The following is an 18082-nucleotide window of genomic DNA, read 5'->3' as shown; positions in this document are numbered from 1 at the left end:
TGGAACCTGAATAACCAGCATCCTCAGTTTTCTGCGTACTTTCTGTTTATGCCTTGTCTTTTTACCGAGCCGCCACGAACTCACGCTCACGGTATGCGCGCTGTGCTTGCCTTGTCTCTGCAGGTCTCATGAGCACCAACCTGGCCAACTGTCTGTCGGTAAAGCTGGACCAGCCGAAGGTTCCGCCCATCGACTATTCCCGCTACGTGCGCAGGTGAGACGTTTTACCGTGCTCTGCCATATGTGAGGACCCTTTCGAGGGCGACGAAGGCGCTGACCGGCGGAGTTTTCGTGCTTCCCAGGTACTCCAGCGCGACCCAGTGTGGTAGCAACTACTGCAAGGACCTCAACTACCGGGAACACTTCCACTGTCTCGACTGCAACTCAAGGGTGAGCTCCCGCACCTCTTGCCGTTTCGTCTGTCGCGCGGATGTCGTATATACGTTCGGAAAGCGTAACCGGATGTGCACGAACTCAGTATGGTAAAGGTGATTTTTAGAGAGATATTTATAGAGATTTGCAGAGATAGACAGCTGCTGCACTTCAGCTTACTGCAATTTTGAACTAGACGCGAGATTATTATTATTTTTTTACGAAGCTTTGACTGCTGTAATATTTACACAGTCGTATCCGGCTACGGAATCTTGAGAAAGTAACCTATGCATAGCTCCTGTGGAACAGGATAGCGGCTTATGCAACCCCTTTGACGAGCTCCGTTTTACCTCCCGTTCCTATTGTTGAACAGCTTGAAAGCGGTTGGAGTGCGGGGACCATTATCTGCGCACACCGAATGTTCACCAATGTTCAGTTCACTACCGCATTCTGCCCAGGACTTCAGGAGAATTATTAAAGTACTTATTATCAAGATTTTGAATAGGCAGGGAGCTCGCTGTGTTGTATTTTTTGTTTCTTGGTTCTGTGCGTTCTAAGAAACCCTAGTGCTCTTACCAGCCTCGGCGGCCCCCCATATTTGACGCCAATGCGGATGTACCGCGCACGTCATGATGTTTCACTCATTCTTACCTATCGCAATCGGCCGGGTGTGCGGGATCCGCTTACATCTTTTTTGTTTATTATTAATTGAGTTCTTCTGCTTGCATGCCCGCTGCGGCGGCTGAGCGGCTTGTTTCTTTGGCTGCCGACTGGACCGAATTCAGTAAACCCCGAAGGCACCTCCCGGCACTTATTCTTCCTGCTTGAGCTGCCCGTATACTCTCACGTATAAACGCACTCGTGACTGCGGAAAGAAAGAAGTGAGAAAGAAAGAGACGAGTTGGCCATAAAACAGCCGGCGCTGAGCGCAATTATGGGCACGAGCCTCCGGAATAAAAATAAAAAGCAAAACAGGCGTGGACGGTCGTAAACGGAAAACACGAAACTGGCGGGAAATTCCGCCGCCCGAGGTGTGTGCACAGGGCAGGTCTGGGCGGCAGAAAAACCGTTCCGTCTCGCAGAACGCTGCGGAACCTGTTTTCATGCACGAAACGCTTCGTAACACCTCGCGCGGCAGTTTTGCAACGAACGCTCCGGTAGATCCATGCTATTCAGGCAACGCGAACGAGCAGACTCGGTGCACACAAGGCACTCGCGAAGTCCATGTTTGAAACTTTGTAGCCTTCATCTGGTGTCTGGAATAGCAGCAGAAGCCACATCCATTGCTCTGAGGACTGCACCGAGTTTTCAGATGAGGTCATGGGGCAAAATTGCGTTTGGAGCCGCGAATGATTAAACCTCTCCTGCAGCGTTTTTTGAAGGAAACTGTGCGTACACAGCAGGAGGTGCGTGTAGACGTATAGAAATCGCTGTGGCCTACCGGAAGGGCATAAAATGCGCGTGTCAGGGCTCTGTGTCTTATGCAGAGAGAGCTGCTCCACATTACAAATCTGCTCCATCTTGTGGGGTTCCCCTAAAACATTTGACCAGCTATGTAAACAATTTTGCGTATTGTATCTCATCTTGCTTGCTCTGCGAACAGTGCGCCGCAGATCAGTGCAATGAAGCATTAACGCGCAGGGGGACGTTTTCAGGTGTGGTCGTGATTCGCATCTTAAAGGTTAAGAGGCGAGAATTTTTTTCCCGATCTTTTTTTTTTCTGCCCTCCCGCCTGGAGGAGCCTCAGTTCGTGTCTCGCCCGTATTTGCGCAAGGAACGAGAGGAGCCTAACCGCGTGAAGACGGCCGGCCGCGTAGCCCAAATATAAACAGCGTTATTCAACAAGCTCCGCCGCTCGACCTTGGGCGCCTCGTATTGCACTTCTCTGTCTCTTTATTTTTTTTTCTTTCTTTAAACCCCCTCCAGAGTTTATGCTCCCACACTTCGGCGTTCCTCGCGAAGATCGTGCTCGCGGTGGGCTCTCAAAACCCCTCCGAACTCGTTGCGCGCCCGTCGTGTCTTGACCCCACCATAGCGTTTCATTTATATATTTTCTTCGCTGCAGGAGCGAGCTTAGTTTTGGCGGAAGGCGCCACGCAGTAAAATAAAGTTATGAGTGTAGCTGCCTTGCTCTTAGTGTGAGACGGGATATCCAGACGGTGCGCGGGAGAAAAAAAAAGCAAAAAAACAACAAAAAACCCCGAAAGTTGGCGAAAAGCGCTGCAGAACGAGGATCCTCGTTAAAGAGCGGTGCAAAAATGAATGCGCGGGACTTGATTACCGCAGTAACGCTGCCTTCTGCCTCGTCTACGTCTTACTTTTCTCCTCATTTCTGGCCAGACTGGAGTAATAACTCCCTGCACCACGTATAGTATTATCAGCGCCAGCAGCGGAGTGCCCCAAGAAGGGGCGTGAAATATAGTGCGTCGAGCGAGTGGTCTTAGCAGTCGTCGCGGGAGCGAAGTCGGCAGTCGAGTGATAACGCCAGTGCCCTCGGGGCGCCATACCGCGGGCGCACGACTCTTTCGTATATCTCGGCACCTTTTTCGGGTCGCCTTCTTTCGAGCGCTTATCCTTTTTTACGCGAGCACCCGTCGCCTGCTCCTGATGATAATGGATACTGGTTTTCATTTGCAAATGCGCGCCTAATGCGTCTCCCTTCGCTGGAGCAACTTCAGACCGTTCCGCACTTGTGCGCGGTAAGCTCGAAATAAAGAAACAAAACTTTTTTTTTTTTCGCGGCTAATTTAGCGCGCTCTCCTTTCTTGCGGTAGCAGTGGAAAAGCGCGAAGCGTAGAGCTAAGTACGGGACCAAGTTGCCGCCTAACAATTTCTCTATTGCCGGTCTTTCGTCGCGTCGGAGATGGCCGCTCCAATTCCGGAAGCTCTCTCCGACCTCGAAGTGGAGAAAAAAGCGTTCGTTTCAAGCGTGGAATGCTTTTAGCCTTCATTAGCGGCACATCTCCTTTGAAGTTCGCATCAAAACTTGCGTTGCGAACGGTATGCCAAGGCTCGACTCCTAGCTCGCTTCAAAGTTCGCGCTGAGACCGCTTGGCCGTTTTCTTTTTTTTAATATGTGGGCTTAAGCGGAATGCCGTGCTTGTTACTACGGGAGTGACCTCTCCGCTTGGCGTTCGCGCAGGTGTTCGTGAAGAAGGAGGAGATGATCCGCCACTTCAAGTGGCACAAGAAACGGGACGAGTCCCTCCAGCACGGCTTCCTGCGGTACAGCCCCATGGATGACTGCTCGGAGAAGTTCCCAAACTGCGCCCACAACCGGAAGCAGACGCACTACCACTGTCTAAAGGTGGGCGCCGCATAACTGTTTCTTTGACGTAACCGTTCAGAAACCATCGCTGACCACCAGATTTTTCCTTTTTATTTATTTATATATCACAATACGCACACGTTAGCTTAACTAGAAGTGCTCAGAGCTTTGTTGCTTTAAACGCATTCTTGAAGTTCTAATGGTTTCAGTAGAGTGGCTGGTAACCTTAATCGTGCTTGCGCGTGCGTCCTTGTGTGTGTGCGTGTCCGTCCGTCCGTCCGTCCGTCCGTCCGTCCGTCCGCGCGCGCGAGTGGCTGGTAACCTTAATCGTGCTTGCGCGTGCGTCCTTGTGTGTGTGCGTGTCCGTCCGTCCGTCCGTCCGTCCGCGCGCGCGCGCGCGTGTGTGTGTGTGTGTGTGTGTGTGTGTGTGTGTGTGTGTGTGTGTGTGTGTGTGTGTGTGTGTGTGTGTGTGTGTGTGTGTGTGTGTGTGTGTGTGTGTGTGTGTGTGTGTGTGTGTGTGTGTGTACGCGCCGTCTGCTGCCGTTTCTTCCACGTGTAATGAGTGTAACCTGGTCTTTCTCTTTCGTGCCCGTGCAGGACAACTGCGACAAAGTGTACATCAGCACGTCGGACGTGCAGATGCACGCGAACTACCACCGCAAAGATTCGGCCATAATCCAGGAAGGCTTCCAAAGGTTCCGGGCCACGGAGGACTGTAACACACCCACGTGCCTTTTCTACGGACAGAGGACCACGCACTTCCACTGCCGCCGACCGGGCTGCAAGACCACGTTCAAGAACAAGGCCGACATTGGTAAGCGCGCTGCATTTATCGGCTTCGATTTAGGGGCCATACACTGTTGGCCGAACATAAACTATGGAATCTTCGCGCTTACGGTGTTTGACTCGCAAGCGTTGTACGGCTGCGTTTGGTAGTTGTAGCAGCTTCGCTCTACGATGGAAGGTGAGACCTCCAGACCGGTGTCTCATGAGTTATCCCCTTCCAAAATTTCTTTATAAAGTCTGTAGATTGTCTATAGACTTCTGTCTATAAAGTCTATAGACTGTCTATAGACAAACCCTAGAGAAGTCTTTAAGCAATAGAAATCCTATAGACAGTCTATAGACAATCTATAGATTTATGGCCATACACTTTTAGTAGGCTTTTTCTATAGACAGTCTATAGACTACGAATAGACAAAGATAAACATTTATAGGAAGGCAATAGAGTCGATAAGAAGTGACTGTGTCTATAGACCGTTTTTGTAAGGGTAGTTAGCAAGTCTTCGGCACGTCTGGTACTCATGTCAGTGGTTCAGAGCGTTAGGACGGCCCAGACGGCGTTCTAGTACAAAGTGATGGCGATCCCAGGTTCGGCGCCGTAAGCTTTTCCAGACTTTACATTAGGAACTCCTGGCCCAGAATCCTTTGCCACTGTTTCGATAGCCGGCTCTAAAGTACAGCCGTCTCCCCCCGCAGAGAAACACAAGACGTACCACATCAAGGACGAGCAGCTGAACAAGGACGGCTTCAAGAAGTTCATGAAGCACGAGCACTGCTCGTACGAGAACTGTCGGTTCTCGCGCATCTGCAACCACATCCACTGCATCCGGCCGGGGTGCAGCTACGTGCTGCATTCCAGCGGGCAGCTGTACTCCCACAAGCGCAAGCACGAGCGCCAGGACACCGAAATGGCCTACCGCAAGTTCAAGCTGGCCCAGAGCATGCTCAAGAGCTACGGCCAGCCGGGCGACCTGCCGCCGGGACTCACCGCCGAACAGGTAGGCACTGCGCCCCCCACACAGGCGTACGCTCCTACAATGATCACATCAGGGTTATACCTGTTTGCCATGCTGTTCTCATTATTCGTTCAAAAGCGCGAAATCAAAGCTCCCCCCAAGTGCAAAACGCCTCGCTTGAACTAAAGTTTCTTGGGAACAGTCAGAGCTGAAACGATTGCGGAATCTCCTGCACAGACGCCGCCTATAGGGTACAGATATAGTAAACAGACTTCCTTTCAGTGCCAACCATAGTTTCGTTTTTCCGTCACACATTGTGACATTCAGAGAAGGGATTTCTCAGTAGCATTTTAGAGACTCATATCTTCCAATCATAGCTTCTGCCAAGAGCAGAGCGCTTTAACCTCTTCCTCACCCCCGTGCCCTTCGTCCGCAGCTGGCCCTGTGCGAGCAGAGCTTGAGCAGCTCGCCCGTGCAGAGCATGTTCCCGGGAGGCGTAGTGCCTTCCGGGACGTCGCCGCTCCAGCCGGGCGCCACGCCGGTGACGACAGCGTCCGGAGGAGTGGGCCTGACCCCCGACCCCAAGGGGCTCATGGCCACGAACCACCAGGCGCTGGCGTACGACGGCAGCAAGCAGCAGCTCGGCAGCATGGGCCTCAGCAGCAGCAACGGCGGTAACGGCAGCTCGGCTCCGCAGCAGCCCGGCGCTCCCGACGCGAGCCAGCCCAAAGCGCACAACGTGCTCGACCCGGCGTTCCTGTCGGCGTTCCTGCCCAACGCCTCGGGCGTGGGCGCCGCCATGCACCCGGGCCTCGCGTTCAACTTTGCGACCAGTCAGGGCTTCGGCACCAGCGCGAAAGAGGACGACGGCTGCGCGCCGCCGAGCAACGGTCAGCGGCCGCTCGACGCCGCCAGAGATGCGGGAAAAGTGGAGGAGACCTGGCAGCGGTACATGGTCAGGTGAGCACGCCCGCACCCTAACACGCTTCCCTCTTCCTTTTACGCCATAGCGTGTACAGCTCGTTCGGTCGAGCTTTAAGCCGTCGGCGTAGTCGGCACCGCATGTCGGAAATAACCGGGGGCTGCGTAAAAAAAAAAGTATGATGGTAATTTGTGGTTCCAGTGATTGATGACTGATTGGCGTGCGATAGGCAATGATGAGTTAATGAAATCGTTGTAATTAATTGTTTAATTAAATAAATAAAAACGAAAAAACGGGAACAGGGGGCGTTCAAAGGTGTCAAAATGCTCAGAATATGAAAAAGCCAATGTTTGATGATGCTCATCATCATCATCATCAGCCTTACTACACCCACTGCAGGGCAAAGGCCTCTCCCATGTCTCTCCAATTAACCCTATCCTTTGCCAGCTGCATCCACCCTTTGCCTGCAAACTTCTTAATCTCATCCGCCCATCTAACCTTCTGCCGCCCCCAGGAAAAAACTGTTCAAAGGTGTCAAACTGCTCAGAATGGAAAGCCTGAGCCACTAGCGCTATCGCGTCATATCCTTAAGGCGGAGCTTAAGTGTCCTCTCAAATTTTATTATTCTCACCCGATTGTAGTTTGCTTTGACGGCACGTAATCCTATCCACTGCGGAAATGGAGAGGCGATAAACGCTCGCTTTTCGGTGCGTGAAATGGAATGGCCATGGAAAAGTGTCAACTGACGCGAAATGTGGCCTTTATGGGAAGCGATGTACACCAAATCGTCTTTTTATTATTATGACACATATCCAGCGAAAGTAGCTTATTATTTTATCGTGTTTTTGCCTATGGTTGTGCTGAACGCCATAGTTTTAATGAAATGCTGCTGCTTTGCTGTTAAAAGCAACTACAAGCGTATACTTGTAGTCCAACATGCACAGATACACATATTAGCAAATGATATACTGGGCTTGTGGAATACTATGCAGCAATCTAACGTTGCGACACTCACGCATGTGGTAACACCTGCAAGCGTCGTATATTGTGAGCAAGAGCTGGCATTCAGTGCACTTAGAAAAAAAAAACGCTTTTTAGTTGACCTTGGGATTCATATGGCTCTCCTTTCTCTGCGCAGGTACTCGCCAACGGACCTATGCCGACCAGAATGCGAGTTTATCTACCGCGAGCATTATCACTGCACCACCGACAACTGTACCATGGTTTTTCCTGGAAAGGATGTTGGAGGAGTACAAGAACATGCAAAGTGAGACTTCCCTACATTCTAAGCTAACATTTAGCTAGAGGATTAGGAACGTCTGCGATTTGTCCTTTCTGGATATCATTGTGTTTAGCTGGCATCACCAAGATGTGATCAGCATTGTGTTTTTAGGTATTGAATGACTACATAATCATTTTTAATGTCACTTGCAGGAACCATGAACATCAGGATCAGATAACCCAATGCTTTTATCACACTGTCGGAAAAAGCATCGATGGAGAATGCCCTCCTGATTGCCCTTTCACATTAAAAGAAAAACACTACCATTGCCAATGGGTAAGTTCTGGCTATCTTCAAATACTCTTGAATGCTGCTTTTTTGTTACCAAAGATGTGTGGTGCTTGCAGTGAGGTAGTGAAAATAGATGATTAGCTGTGAAAATGTTCTTTATGTGACTAATATCAATTCTTGCTATTTTTCAGGATGGTTGCAGGGACATTGTGAGCAGTACTGACAAGCCCTTTCGGCGGCTAGACCACTACAAGATGCACGAGTACACAACCAAACTGAGCATGTCCAGGGACCAGTTCAGTGCTATCCCATCGGTGCCCATAGATGGCGTGTTCAGACGCAAGCGGGGACGGCCACCAAAGAACCGCATGATTGAGGTGCATATTTCACTCTATCAGCTGCCACAGCATATTCTCTGAGGCTCCTTAATCTACGAAGAAATGGCGTGCTCTAAATACGAACTATTATAAAAGGTGCAGGATTAGTGCACACTCCCCAGAGAACCTTTTTTTTTTCTTCGTGGAGTCAGTAATTTCTTTTTATTTCTTGCCTACCCTTTTCGGGTTTTCTCTCAAGGTATCCAAAGTTCAGTGAGAAGCTGTAGGCACGGTAGACTTCTAGAATATAATAAAAAGGCACAGGAGAACTATTTATAATTAAGGTCCATAGTTCACCATGATTTCGCGAAAAATGGCGGATTTAGACATTTTTCGCGTAATTGAGTGTTAACAGCCACGTTATACTTTTTATGGTGTTTTTGTTTTTACGAACCGCCCCGCCTTCTTTCCTCATCCATAATCACCTTCTCTTTTGCACTTGCACGCTGCACGCTTTGCTCCGTGCTCGTTAAAAAGCTGGCTTCTCCTCGTGACTTTTAAGTGGAGTGGCGAAGGTCGCTTTAGTTACTTTGAAAAGTGTGAAGAGAAAAAAAGGGATTCGCACTATATTTTTACATTAGTTCCAAATATAGTGAGAAAGTCAGTCTGAATCATTATTTGATTACTCCTGTGCAGTATTGCAAATAATTTGTTCTCAATGCACGAACTTTAACTTTTTCCACCGCAGACAATTAGACCTAATAATTTATAATGCTTCTGCTGGAAATAAGATCGGGCCATGATGATAACATCGTTTCTCACACAATAGATGAGTCACCACGTCAGTGTTGGCTGACTGGTTGTCCTCGTGTTTTCTTTTGCAGTTCCCACTAGGTCCCAGCTCACCTCACCTGTCACAAGCCATCTACGCAAGCTTTAAGCTTCCCAAACCTGGATCTAGTCAAAACATGCCGACCCTGTTCCCACCGTTCCAAGGCCCGGGCGGCACTGGCGGACTCATGGGCATGCCCGGCCCTTCCAGCATGGCGCGCATGCCAATGGGCTCTGCCGGGATGGACTTCACCGTGGAGAACCAACAGGCATTGCAGTTCCTGCAGCAGCATCAGCACATCCAGGAGAAGCTACTGGAGCAGCAGGAGAAGCACTCTGCTGAGCAGGCTGCTCTAATGGCTGCGGTCAAAGCTGAGCCAAAAGAGTCGTCAGAGCCAGAGGCAACAGCTCCACATGCCGGGCCCGCTCCATCACAGCCTGCCGCCAATCCTGACGTGAGTGCTGTATGAAAATCTCTTGCAGCGCGTTTCGTAAACATTTAGTCGCACCGCCGCGTTTTAAGTACTCTAAAATCTCTCTTCCTTTCATGAAAAAAAAAAGTCGTGCAGTGAAATCTCAGTGACGTCCTGTATATTGCACCATCTGAGAAAGCTAAATTAATTGAAGAGGAATGTACAAATATACCTCGTTTATAGTAAGAAAATGTCCCAGGCTTATGACGTTTCAGATTTATTGCTCTTCGGGTTGTCTGACTGCAGCACTACTGCATATAAAATTTAGGACTAGGGAACAAACGTCTTGGGGTTGTCTAGAAGCTCCACAAGCACTACTGGTGTGTATATAACCTATATAGGACGTTTGGTTTGTTCTGTTGTATGTGTAGGTGCGGGCAGAATAATATGAACTATACTTTCCCGTTCAAACTCTTCGTTCACTTTGTGTAACGGGAATAAAAATGTTTTCTTCTTTTAGGGGGCACGCACAAAAGTAAATTATAGTTTATCCATCAAGCACCCATTAATTTTCTCTAGGTAACGCGTTAGAAAACTTTGAGCGCTGAAGTGCGGTCCTTACTCTTCTGCCCGCAACTGCAGATCACACACTGCACCTAAAAGCATGCTTTCCATTTTCCGTACCAATTGTCCCCAAAGCCAGACACGGCGTACTCGACATCTGGGACTTTTCTGCAGGTCCACGAGGGGTTCTTCATCTTCCCGGAGAACAGTGTGTGTCCAGACAAACTGTGCGCCTTCTTGGGCCAGCGGCATTTCCACTGCATCCAGGCGCGCTGTCACTACGTGACCGACCGCGAGGACATCCTCGTGCTGCATTCCAAAGACTTCCACGACAACATCGACATCATCGAGGGATTCGTCTTCTACGACCGAAGCGTTGACTGCCGGCTGCCCGGCTGCCACAGCAACAAGGTTAACAGGCATTTCCACTGCACTCGACCCAACTGCAACTACTCGTTCGTCCGCTACTCCACCATGAGCCTACACGAACAGAAGCACACCGGTTCTCAGCAGCACTTCCAACAGCAGCCGAACAGCTCGCCACTGCAAGAGGAGGAGGACGAAGGCCCCTCTCCCCCAAAGAAGAAGTCCTGCTCCAGCGATGATGACAGAACTGCGAGTCCTGCCGCGAGCGACAGCTCCCAGAAGACTGTCGTCAAATCCTCCGGAACCTTCTACCCTCTGTCGGCGTTCACCAACAGCAGCAGTGGCAACAACACCGGGGGCGCTGGTTTAGGCAAAACCGGAAACGACAACGGCAATCACAATGAGGACGAGGATGGAGAGAAAGACAGGCTCGGTGCAAGCCCAACCTCGAGCACAGCCTCCTCGGTGCCAGACTCCGACCAGCAGCCGCTGATGAAGCTCCTGATGAAGCCGACCACAGCCACCATCTCAGCGGGCCCCGTAATTCCGGGAATGGAGAGGCACATCATGTTCAGCGAATGCCAGAGCTGTGGCAGGCCTTTCTGCAAAAAGAAGAAGCGAGACCACTTTCACTGCAACATATGCAATCAGGTGAGTGCAATTCTCATAGCTGCTCTTTTCATCCTCTACTTTGTGTGGACAGTCCAAGCTACGATTATGGCAAATTTTACTGAAAGCATATCATTGTATCTGTTCCAGAGTGTAAATTTATTTTTATGTATGTTTTTATCCCTTCTTCTGAAAAAAAAATGTAGTTTATAACTGGGAGATATTCCTGTCGAAATGGGAGTGACTCAAATTTTTGTGAATTATGACGCCATAAGCCAGTCGCACTGCTGCCTTTTTTTTTTCTTTTTGCAGAATTTGGGTAAAGTCGACATGAAATTTTGCAAGTGTATCTACCCTGCAATATTTTCGTTTTTTTTTTTTTTGCCTCATTAGGCATGCAAAATATGCAGTTAACATGAACTTGGATCGACGACTGACTTTCGTTGCTTTAGGAGGGCTTTGCCACATATTGATCCTTGATGCTGAGAAGCCAGCTTTCTGAAGTTATTTCTTGCTTTCATCGCAGGCGTTCTCCAGCTTCTCCCGGCTTCGGCTGCACGTTGGAAAGCACTCGGGAGCTCCGAGCCCTGTGCCCGTGTACCCCGACGGCCGCACCACTCCCCTGTCCGGCCAGTCGTCGCCAGTGTCGTCGACGGCCCAGGGAGACTCGGACGCTGAGGAAGAGCAAGAGCCGTCGGCACCTGGGCGGATCGACTCTCCTCCCTCCAAGAGGTCCTCGCCCGACCTGAGGCCCCAGGGGCCGCCCCAGCTGGTCCCCCAGGGATACCAGCCTCCCACGAGCACCACGGCGAACAGCAGCAGCAACAACGAAGAGCAGCAACACCAGCAGCAACAGCACCCGTTCTTCAACACGCCACCCAAGCTGAACTTGCAGAACATCCAGAACATGCAAAACATGCAGAACATGCAGCACATGTTCTGGCCGCCCGTCTCGTCTCCCGGCATGATTCCGGGCATGGCGCCCCTGAACCCGGCGCTGCTAGGGCTGGGAGACATGGCGGGCCACCCCAACATCGACCTGCAGCACCTGGCGCTCATGTGCCCGTCGGGCGACATGTTCTACAACTCGGCCAACCAGATGACGGCCGCCGCTGCGGCGGCGGCAGCCGCGGCCGCTGCAGCCGCCGCGTCCGACCAGAAGCGGCCGCTGTTTGGCAATTGCAAGGGCGACGAGACGCTGACCATGGTGAGCGACGCGAAGCGCATGAAGATGCCCAGCCTGCGCATTCTCAAGGACGAGCCTGTGCCGGACGGCTACGTGCGGTTCCGCTTCAACGAGGACTGCGGCTACCGGCACTGCGGCTACCGCGAGCACCAGACGCATTTCCACTGCACGCGCAAGGACTGCGGCTACAGCTTCTGCGACAAGACGCGCTTCGTGCAGCACACGGCGCGCCACGAGCGGCTCGACACGCTCATGGGCGGAGACTTCCGCCAGTTCCGCGCCAACGTGCACTGCGGCCGCGTCGAGTGCCCGCACGCCGCCGCCAGCCAGGCGGCCGCCAACGGACCCGGTGGCGGCGGAAGCAGCAACAAGGCGTCGCATTTCCACTGCCTCAAGTGTGACTTTGTGTGCACGGACACGAACAAGGTGGTCGCGCATCGCAGGCAGCACGCCAAGCTGGACAGCATCAACGCTGCAGGCTTCGAGAAGTACACGCCCTCGCAGAACTGCGGCGTAGACAGCTGCAACTACAACGCGAAGCAGACGCACTACCACTGCCTCAAGTGCCAATACGCGGTGCTGGGCCTGTCGCAGATGTCTTCGCACAAGTACCGCCACATGGACTGATGTGCGGTGGTGGTGGCGCTGAGCACTCTCTCGTCGCGTGTATGAAAGGGTCCGCAGGTCTTGGATAACACTGTAGTACACGCGTGGGAAGCGAGCAATTTTTGCACGAACTGTAGAGCATAAATGTAGGGAATGCCAAGCATTCTAACTTAATCGTGGACACTTGCTCCTTGGGCTTGCCTTTTTTTCTTCCTTGATGTTTTTGTTTACCTGTAGTAAGTATATGTTCCGGTGTCATCGAGTAGGAGCGCGCCGTGACATCACATCTGCATTTGTTTTGTTTGTTCGCGTTATGACCTTACGTCACACGGTTATGTGTCACAATAGAGTGGAGGTTTTGGTCGAGTATGTATTTAAGCGTTCCCATATGGTGAGCGAGCGAGAACAAATGGACAACGTGGGCTGCGGTGTCTGTGACGTAGTGGACAACGTGTGCAATGCTTGAATTGTCGAGCCTTTTCCTTTCCGAAGCTTGACGACTGGGTGGAAATCTGGGCCCTCGGTACCAATAGGTCCGGTGGCCGCTGTATGTCGTTTACACACTGCACAGTGCATATATGTATGTCATGCAGTATAATTCAAATAATATTATGCACTAAAAAAGAGGCAGTAATTTTGTACATTGCTGTTTTTTTTCCTCAGCGTTTCGCACGACAAGCTGTACGTACGTATGCACAATCTACAAAACAGCTTTTAGGCTCCCCGGTGCTTCATTAACAGCGCTGCTGGTCGTCAGTTCATCAGTACACATACACACACACACGACTTCTCTATTACTCTTGCACATACCTGTAGGGCAACCAGCACGGTGTGAGCATTCTTTAAACTATGCGTTTATGTGTGTGGCTGTGCTATTGTATTGTTTTTTTCCTCTGCCTACAACATTGAATTTAGAACCATAATTCTAGGTGTCACTTTTCTTCTGTGTGAAGGATGTCACTGTCTGTCGCGTAACTTTCATGCATCGTGCTGAAAGATTCGTAACGCTCTGTGAACTTTTCTTCATTGTCAGCTTGTGAATTTCGGATTTGTTATGTTGCTGAAAGTAGGCACTGTAATACATGATTATCACTGTAACTGAACACAGACTCTGTACAAAAAGCCTGTGGCATGTGCCATTGCTGAAACCATTTTTTTTTTACCAATGGCAGTCTGATTCGTTGACTCGCATGCCGCATAACAGCGGGCAGCAACTCTATGCAAAAAGAGAAGTACTCCAGCAATGCACAGAGTGCAGAATATGAAGCAGTGTATGCAAATCACAATCTGCATATGTTCTCGCTTGTGTCCTGCAGCATCTGTATTAGTTGAGCGGTTCTGTATGCAAGCTAAAGTGAGGAAGGCCTGTCATAGCACCAAAAGCAGCTCTGCGCTTGGCTAAATATCTGGGTTATATGCCCATAGTGCAAAAAGAAGGCACTCGTCGATGCTATGCCCTAATGTATATGTGTACAAATCACTTCGCAGCAAATTGAAGCACTAAGAGCGTTAATTGCTGTTGTTGAGGAGGTAGGCAAGAGTGCAAAAGAGGATCCTCTCAGAGGAAGTTTCAACATGATTTACAAAACCGTACGACAAAGCGACATCACGTCTGCACCCGTTATTACTCTTGTTGCTTACTTTCTTTAGTACGCAAGGCAGAAAGTTGGATACTCCTTACGTTGAACAGACGTCTTATGCACTTGTGTTTTGTGTCACTTTCCAAAAGGTGTACCAGCGTGCAACTGAAATGAGTAGACAATCCACTCTGCACTCCCCCAGGGTCCCAACACCCCATTATTGTCTATCGGCCATCCCAGTTTCACCCTAAAGCTACAAATATCATCTTTTCTTCTTGTTTCTTTAACATTGTAGGTCAACATGGCGTGCGATAAACTTGAGCAGTGTTCTCATTTCTAGATTTTTCGCACACGTTTTGGTGGTGAGGTAACCGGTATCAAGTTCTTGAGTATCAAGGCATCAAGTTCGTGAGTGAAGAAAGCATAAGAAACAAAATTATCATTGTATACCCAGTGCAGGTAATACGTGAGTGCTGCTTGGAACATCCCTCATTTATGTGACTTTAATTTTTTAGCACACGATCATTTTCTATCTTCTTCATAGGCAGTTCATTTATGCTTCCTGGTTACCATTTAGTTGGAAGTTCTTGGAACACAGTGGCAAATGCTTCCTTGTTCAATAACCTTCCGGTGATCACGTCTCTAAAGTGCTGTACGAGAAAATGAATGGCAGCATATAATGCAAGTGCATTTCGGAGCATTTCAGCCTTACGGCGGTAAACTAGCCCACAAGTGTACATAGTTCAGATTTTCGTTCTTTTAGCTTGTGCTCTTTGGTGTGTTCTCGTCTCTCTGAGTGCATATATAGGCGTCTAAGAGCGCATGTGGGTGAAATAATCAGCCCGGTGATTGTGTGCGCAAACATGAAGCGCTGAGCGGCGGATGTCTGCACTGAATAAACGTCTTCCCGCCGAAATGTACAGAGTGAATACGGCTGGCTGGCCTTCGCGTCTAAGACGAGTAGCCGGACGGCAAGGACATTATTTTGCCGTTCCTTGTTCGGGGTTTTTCAAGAGGTGCAGACTAAAAGAAACCCCTGCATTATTTTTCTAGGGAGAAATTAATAGCCTGTCGCAAGAGAGGCAATAATTCAGTGTCTGTTTCTCTTCTTCCTCTAAGAATGTACATACCATGAATAACAGCAGCTGAAATGCACGTACTGTGCCCTGGTGCGATCAGAGGAGCTATGCATACTACTCGTCCCTTCCCTAACCGCCGTTGATTGGACACAGTCTTTTCGGTGTCGAGGTATAGCGAGCCGTAAATTCATTTCCGTTTCGGTAACCGGTGCACTCTGCCGTTTCGATAAATGGGCAGCCCATTTTCATTTGTTGTTTTTGCTTAGCGATATACTTAACCAGACAGCTTCTGTGCCCAGACTTTTGTGCCACAAACTTGCGTTTTGCTTGCTTTCCCCGCTAGTCAGCGGTACTCGTTTCTTTTTTTTTTTTCATGTATGGATTGTCTGAGCTATGCAAAGATTGATGAGGTTGTAAGCGTTATGCACGCCGCCTAACCGTTCTGTGGCTGTAAAATTCTGGTTTCTTCGTGTCAACGAAAACCCTGGTCTTGTTTGGCGTAAACATTGAAAAATGCGTTTCCGTTCGCTTCCAGTAAGCTGCCTAAGCGCCCTGCTTTACCACTATGCACTCATTCATACCTCTGAATACCACCGATGCTACTAATTCTTTTTTTTTCTTCTGTTGTTCATCTTTTACTTTTACATCGCCAGGCTCGTGACTATCTTCCTGTAGTCCTGGAGCTCGGGGAAGCCCGGCTCATCGTGCACTGTAACATGCGCTGTAGTGAATTCCCGCGACCGACGCTTTGACCAAGTGTTCAATCATCACCTGTTTACCTTTTTGCATCGTTCTGTTTACTGCGTTGAGTTCGCGCGTACCGAGAAGCATGCTTCGAACCAGAGGAGCAAACTTATTTAAGCTGCTTTCCAAAGGCCCTTCTTTCCTTGTATTCCTGTACTTTTTTTTTTCCCTCCTCCTACGCTTTTCTCCGAGTCGTTTTGTTTTCTCCCGTCTCGTCCTGCACAAATGTTATTTAATATCAAGATTGTTCAGCGTGTGTGCCTCGTGTACATAGAGGGATGTGATCACGATTTTTAATAGTGCTGTGTGTGCCTTACATTTGAGATTCCCAAATTTCCCCTTATCCTGTCTCCCATTTCCGCAAAATAAAGGATGTGATAGAAACATAAAGCTTTGTTTGCACTGTTACCTCGCTGGATCCAGCGGTGCCCTTGAGGTTCTCCGCCGGAGTAAGCGAACATCTTTTACGGTCTAAAAAAATAGAGGAGTAAGGTAATGTTCGTTAGGTTTAAATTAACGGTAAACCTTTTCCTTGTGCCTGTTTAGAGGTAGACATCAGGTCGAAAATGCCAATGAAAAACATTTTGTCGGTTTAGCATTGCTAAGCATGAAAAATTTGGCGAAATCGCAGTTTGTTTTTTTTGCAGGTGGACACCTCCGCCACGTACCTGAAAGCGCGACTGAGGTGTCCACTGACCCAGGGAGTTAGTTACGCGCGGCGTCAACTTTTTCATCGTCATTGCCAATTTACCCAATGTAATCTGGAGGCCTATATGCTCCAATGTCGCGTTTCTGCAGCATTGTTGTCGACGCCAACGCGTATTGCTCTGCCACAGCGAATTGTCGACGCCAACTCGTGCAGTGCACACCTCTCAATCGCTACCGCCTCATAGTTCGAAGCACAAATAGTTTAGCTTGATAGTAATATTAGTTGGTGGAGAAGAGGGTGTGCAATGCACAGCACGAGATTGTGTTGCAGTTTAAAAGGAGGCAAGTTCGGCTACGGTGATAGAGCAGTGCTTTCGCGTAGTGGCCAGGGGAACAAATCTGTTCGCGCCGCCGCGGGTTCGAATCCCAGACGCGGATGTTTTGTTCATGCACTTTTTTTTTGTTTATTCTACGTGACACAAACCCACAAATATCGCAAGATCTTGCTTGTGGTTTACGTCGGAATAGTGCTACCGCACCAAAAGCTTTCCGTTTCATGGGATAATAGAACCAAACTTTTTGAGTTTATTGATTTGTAGCCCCGTGAGTTTAAGGGGATTCCCCAAACTTTTTGGAGTAATTGCCAATATAGTGCCGAGGAATGCTTGGTTCGAGTTCAAATTCAAAACGTTATTTCTCGGAGAGAAAAAGAGCCCTGGGCAAAAACCTAGTTACAAAGTAGCTTGACTAGTCCCGCACTCTAAACAGAAAGGACTAAAAAAAAAAAAGTGAGCTGTCCTGTAGCGCACTCACTTTTTATGAAGCGAACTCCCTTTTATAAAAGGGTGTGCACTAGGGGACAGCTTACTCCCTTATTACTCTCATATAGGCGTATTTGTGTTCAGAGTGCGAAACTCTTTACTTGGCAACATATTACAATGGCATAAAACATAAGCTGGAACTACACACACGAAAGAACTTCAATGCGTAAAAAAAAGCATGCGAACCATTTTTAGCCATGAAATCAGATTGAAATAGGACAATGAGACAGAAGAGGAAACAAAAAAAAAGCACAGAGAACACCAATATAAAAAAAATCGAATGATTCGCGAATGCGAAATCAAATGAAGAGCGTTAGCTAAGTTGTTTTCACCTATGCTTTCGACAAATTCGGGTACCAACATGTACATCACGAAACGACGATTCGTTTAGTACCACCCGCATCCCTCTGCGGCCACTGTTTCGACCGCCTCGGCCCTCCCAAGGTCGCCCCCATTGCGGTTTCGAGAACCAAAGGTCGTCTGTACGAATCCCTCACACACATA

General features: G+C 49.2%; 1 protein-coding gene across 6 annotated transcripts in view; it reads left to right on the top strand.

Moving 5' to 3' along the window:
* LOC144120761 (uncharacterized) overlaps positions 1-16499 on the top strand; it is a 560558-nt gene extending 544059 nt beyond the window's left edge. For all 6 annotated transcript variants that reach the window (XM_077653446.1, XM_077653448.1, XM_077653447.1 and 3 more), the window contains 12 exons: positions 124-214; positions 303-390; positions 3515-3679; positions 4238-4454; positions 5120-5421; positions 5816-6339; positions 7440-7568; positions 7736-7859; positions 8006-8191; positions 9016-9417; positions 10114-10956; positions 11441-16499. In XM_077653446.1, coding sequence (XP_077509572.1) covers positions 124-214; positions 303-390; positions 3515-3679; positions 4238-4454; positions 5120-5421; positions 5816-6339; positions 7440-7568; positions 7736-7859; positions 8006-8191; positions 9016-9417; positions 10114-10956; positions 11441-12727 — 4358 coding nt within the window. In that variant the 3' untranslated portion in view covers positions 12728-16499. The remainder of the gene's footprint in view (positions 1-123; positions 215-302; positions 391-3514; positions 3680-4237; positions 4455-5119; positions 5422-5815; positions 6340-7439; positions 7569-7735; positions 7860-8005; positions 8192-9015; positions 9418-10113; positions 10957-11440) is intronic.
* The last annotated feature ends 1583 nt before the right edge of the window (positions 16500-18082 follow it).

This window comes from Amblyomma americanum, chromosome 2 (assembly GCF_052857255.1).
Source record: "Amblyomma americanum isolate KBUSLIRL-KWMA chromosome 2, ASM5285725v1, whole genome shotgun sequence".
Lineage (NCBI taxonomy): Eukaryota > Metazoa > Arthropoda > Arachnida > Ixodida > Ixodidae > Amblyomma > Amblyomma americanum.
The sequence above is the reverse complement of the archived record's forward strand: the minus strand, read 5'-3'. Positions and strand labels throughout refer to the sequence as shown.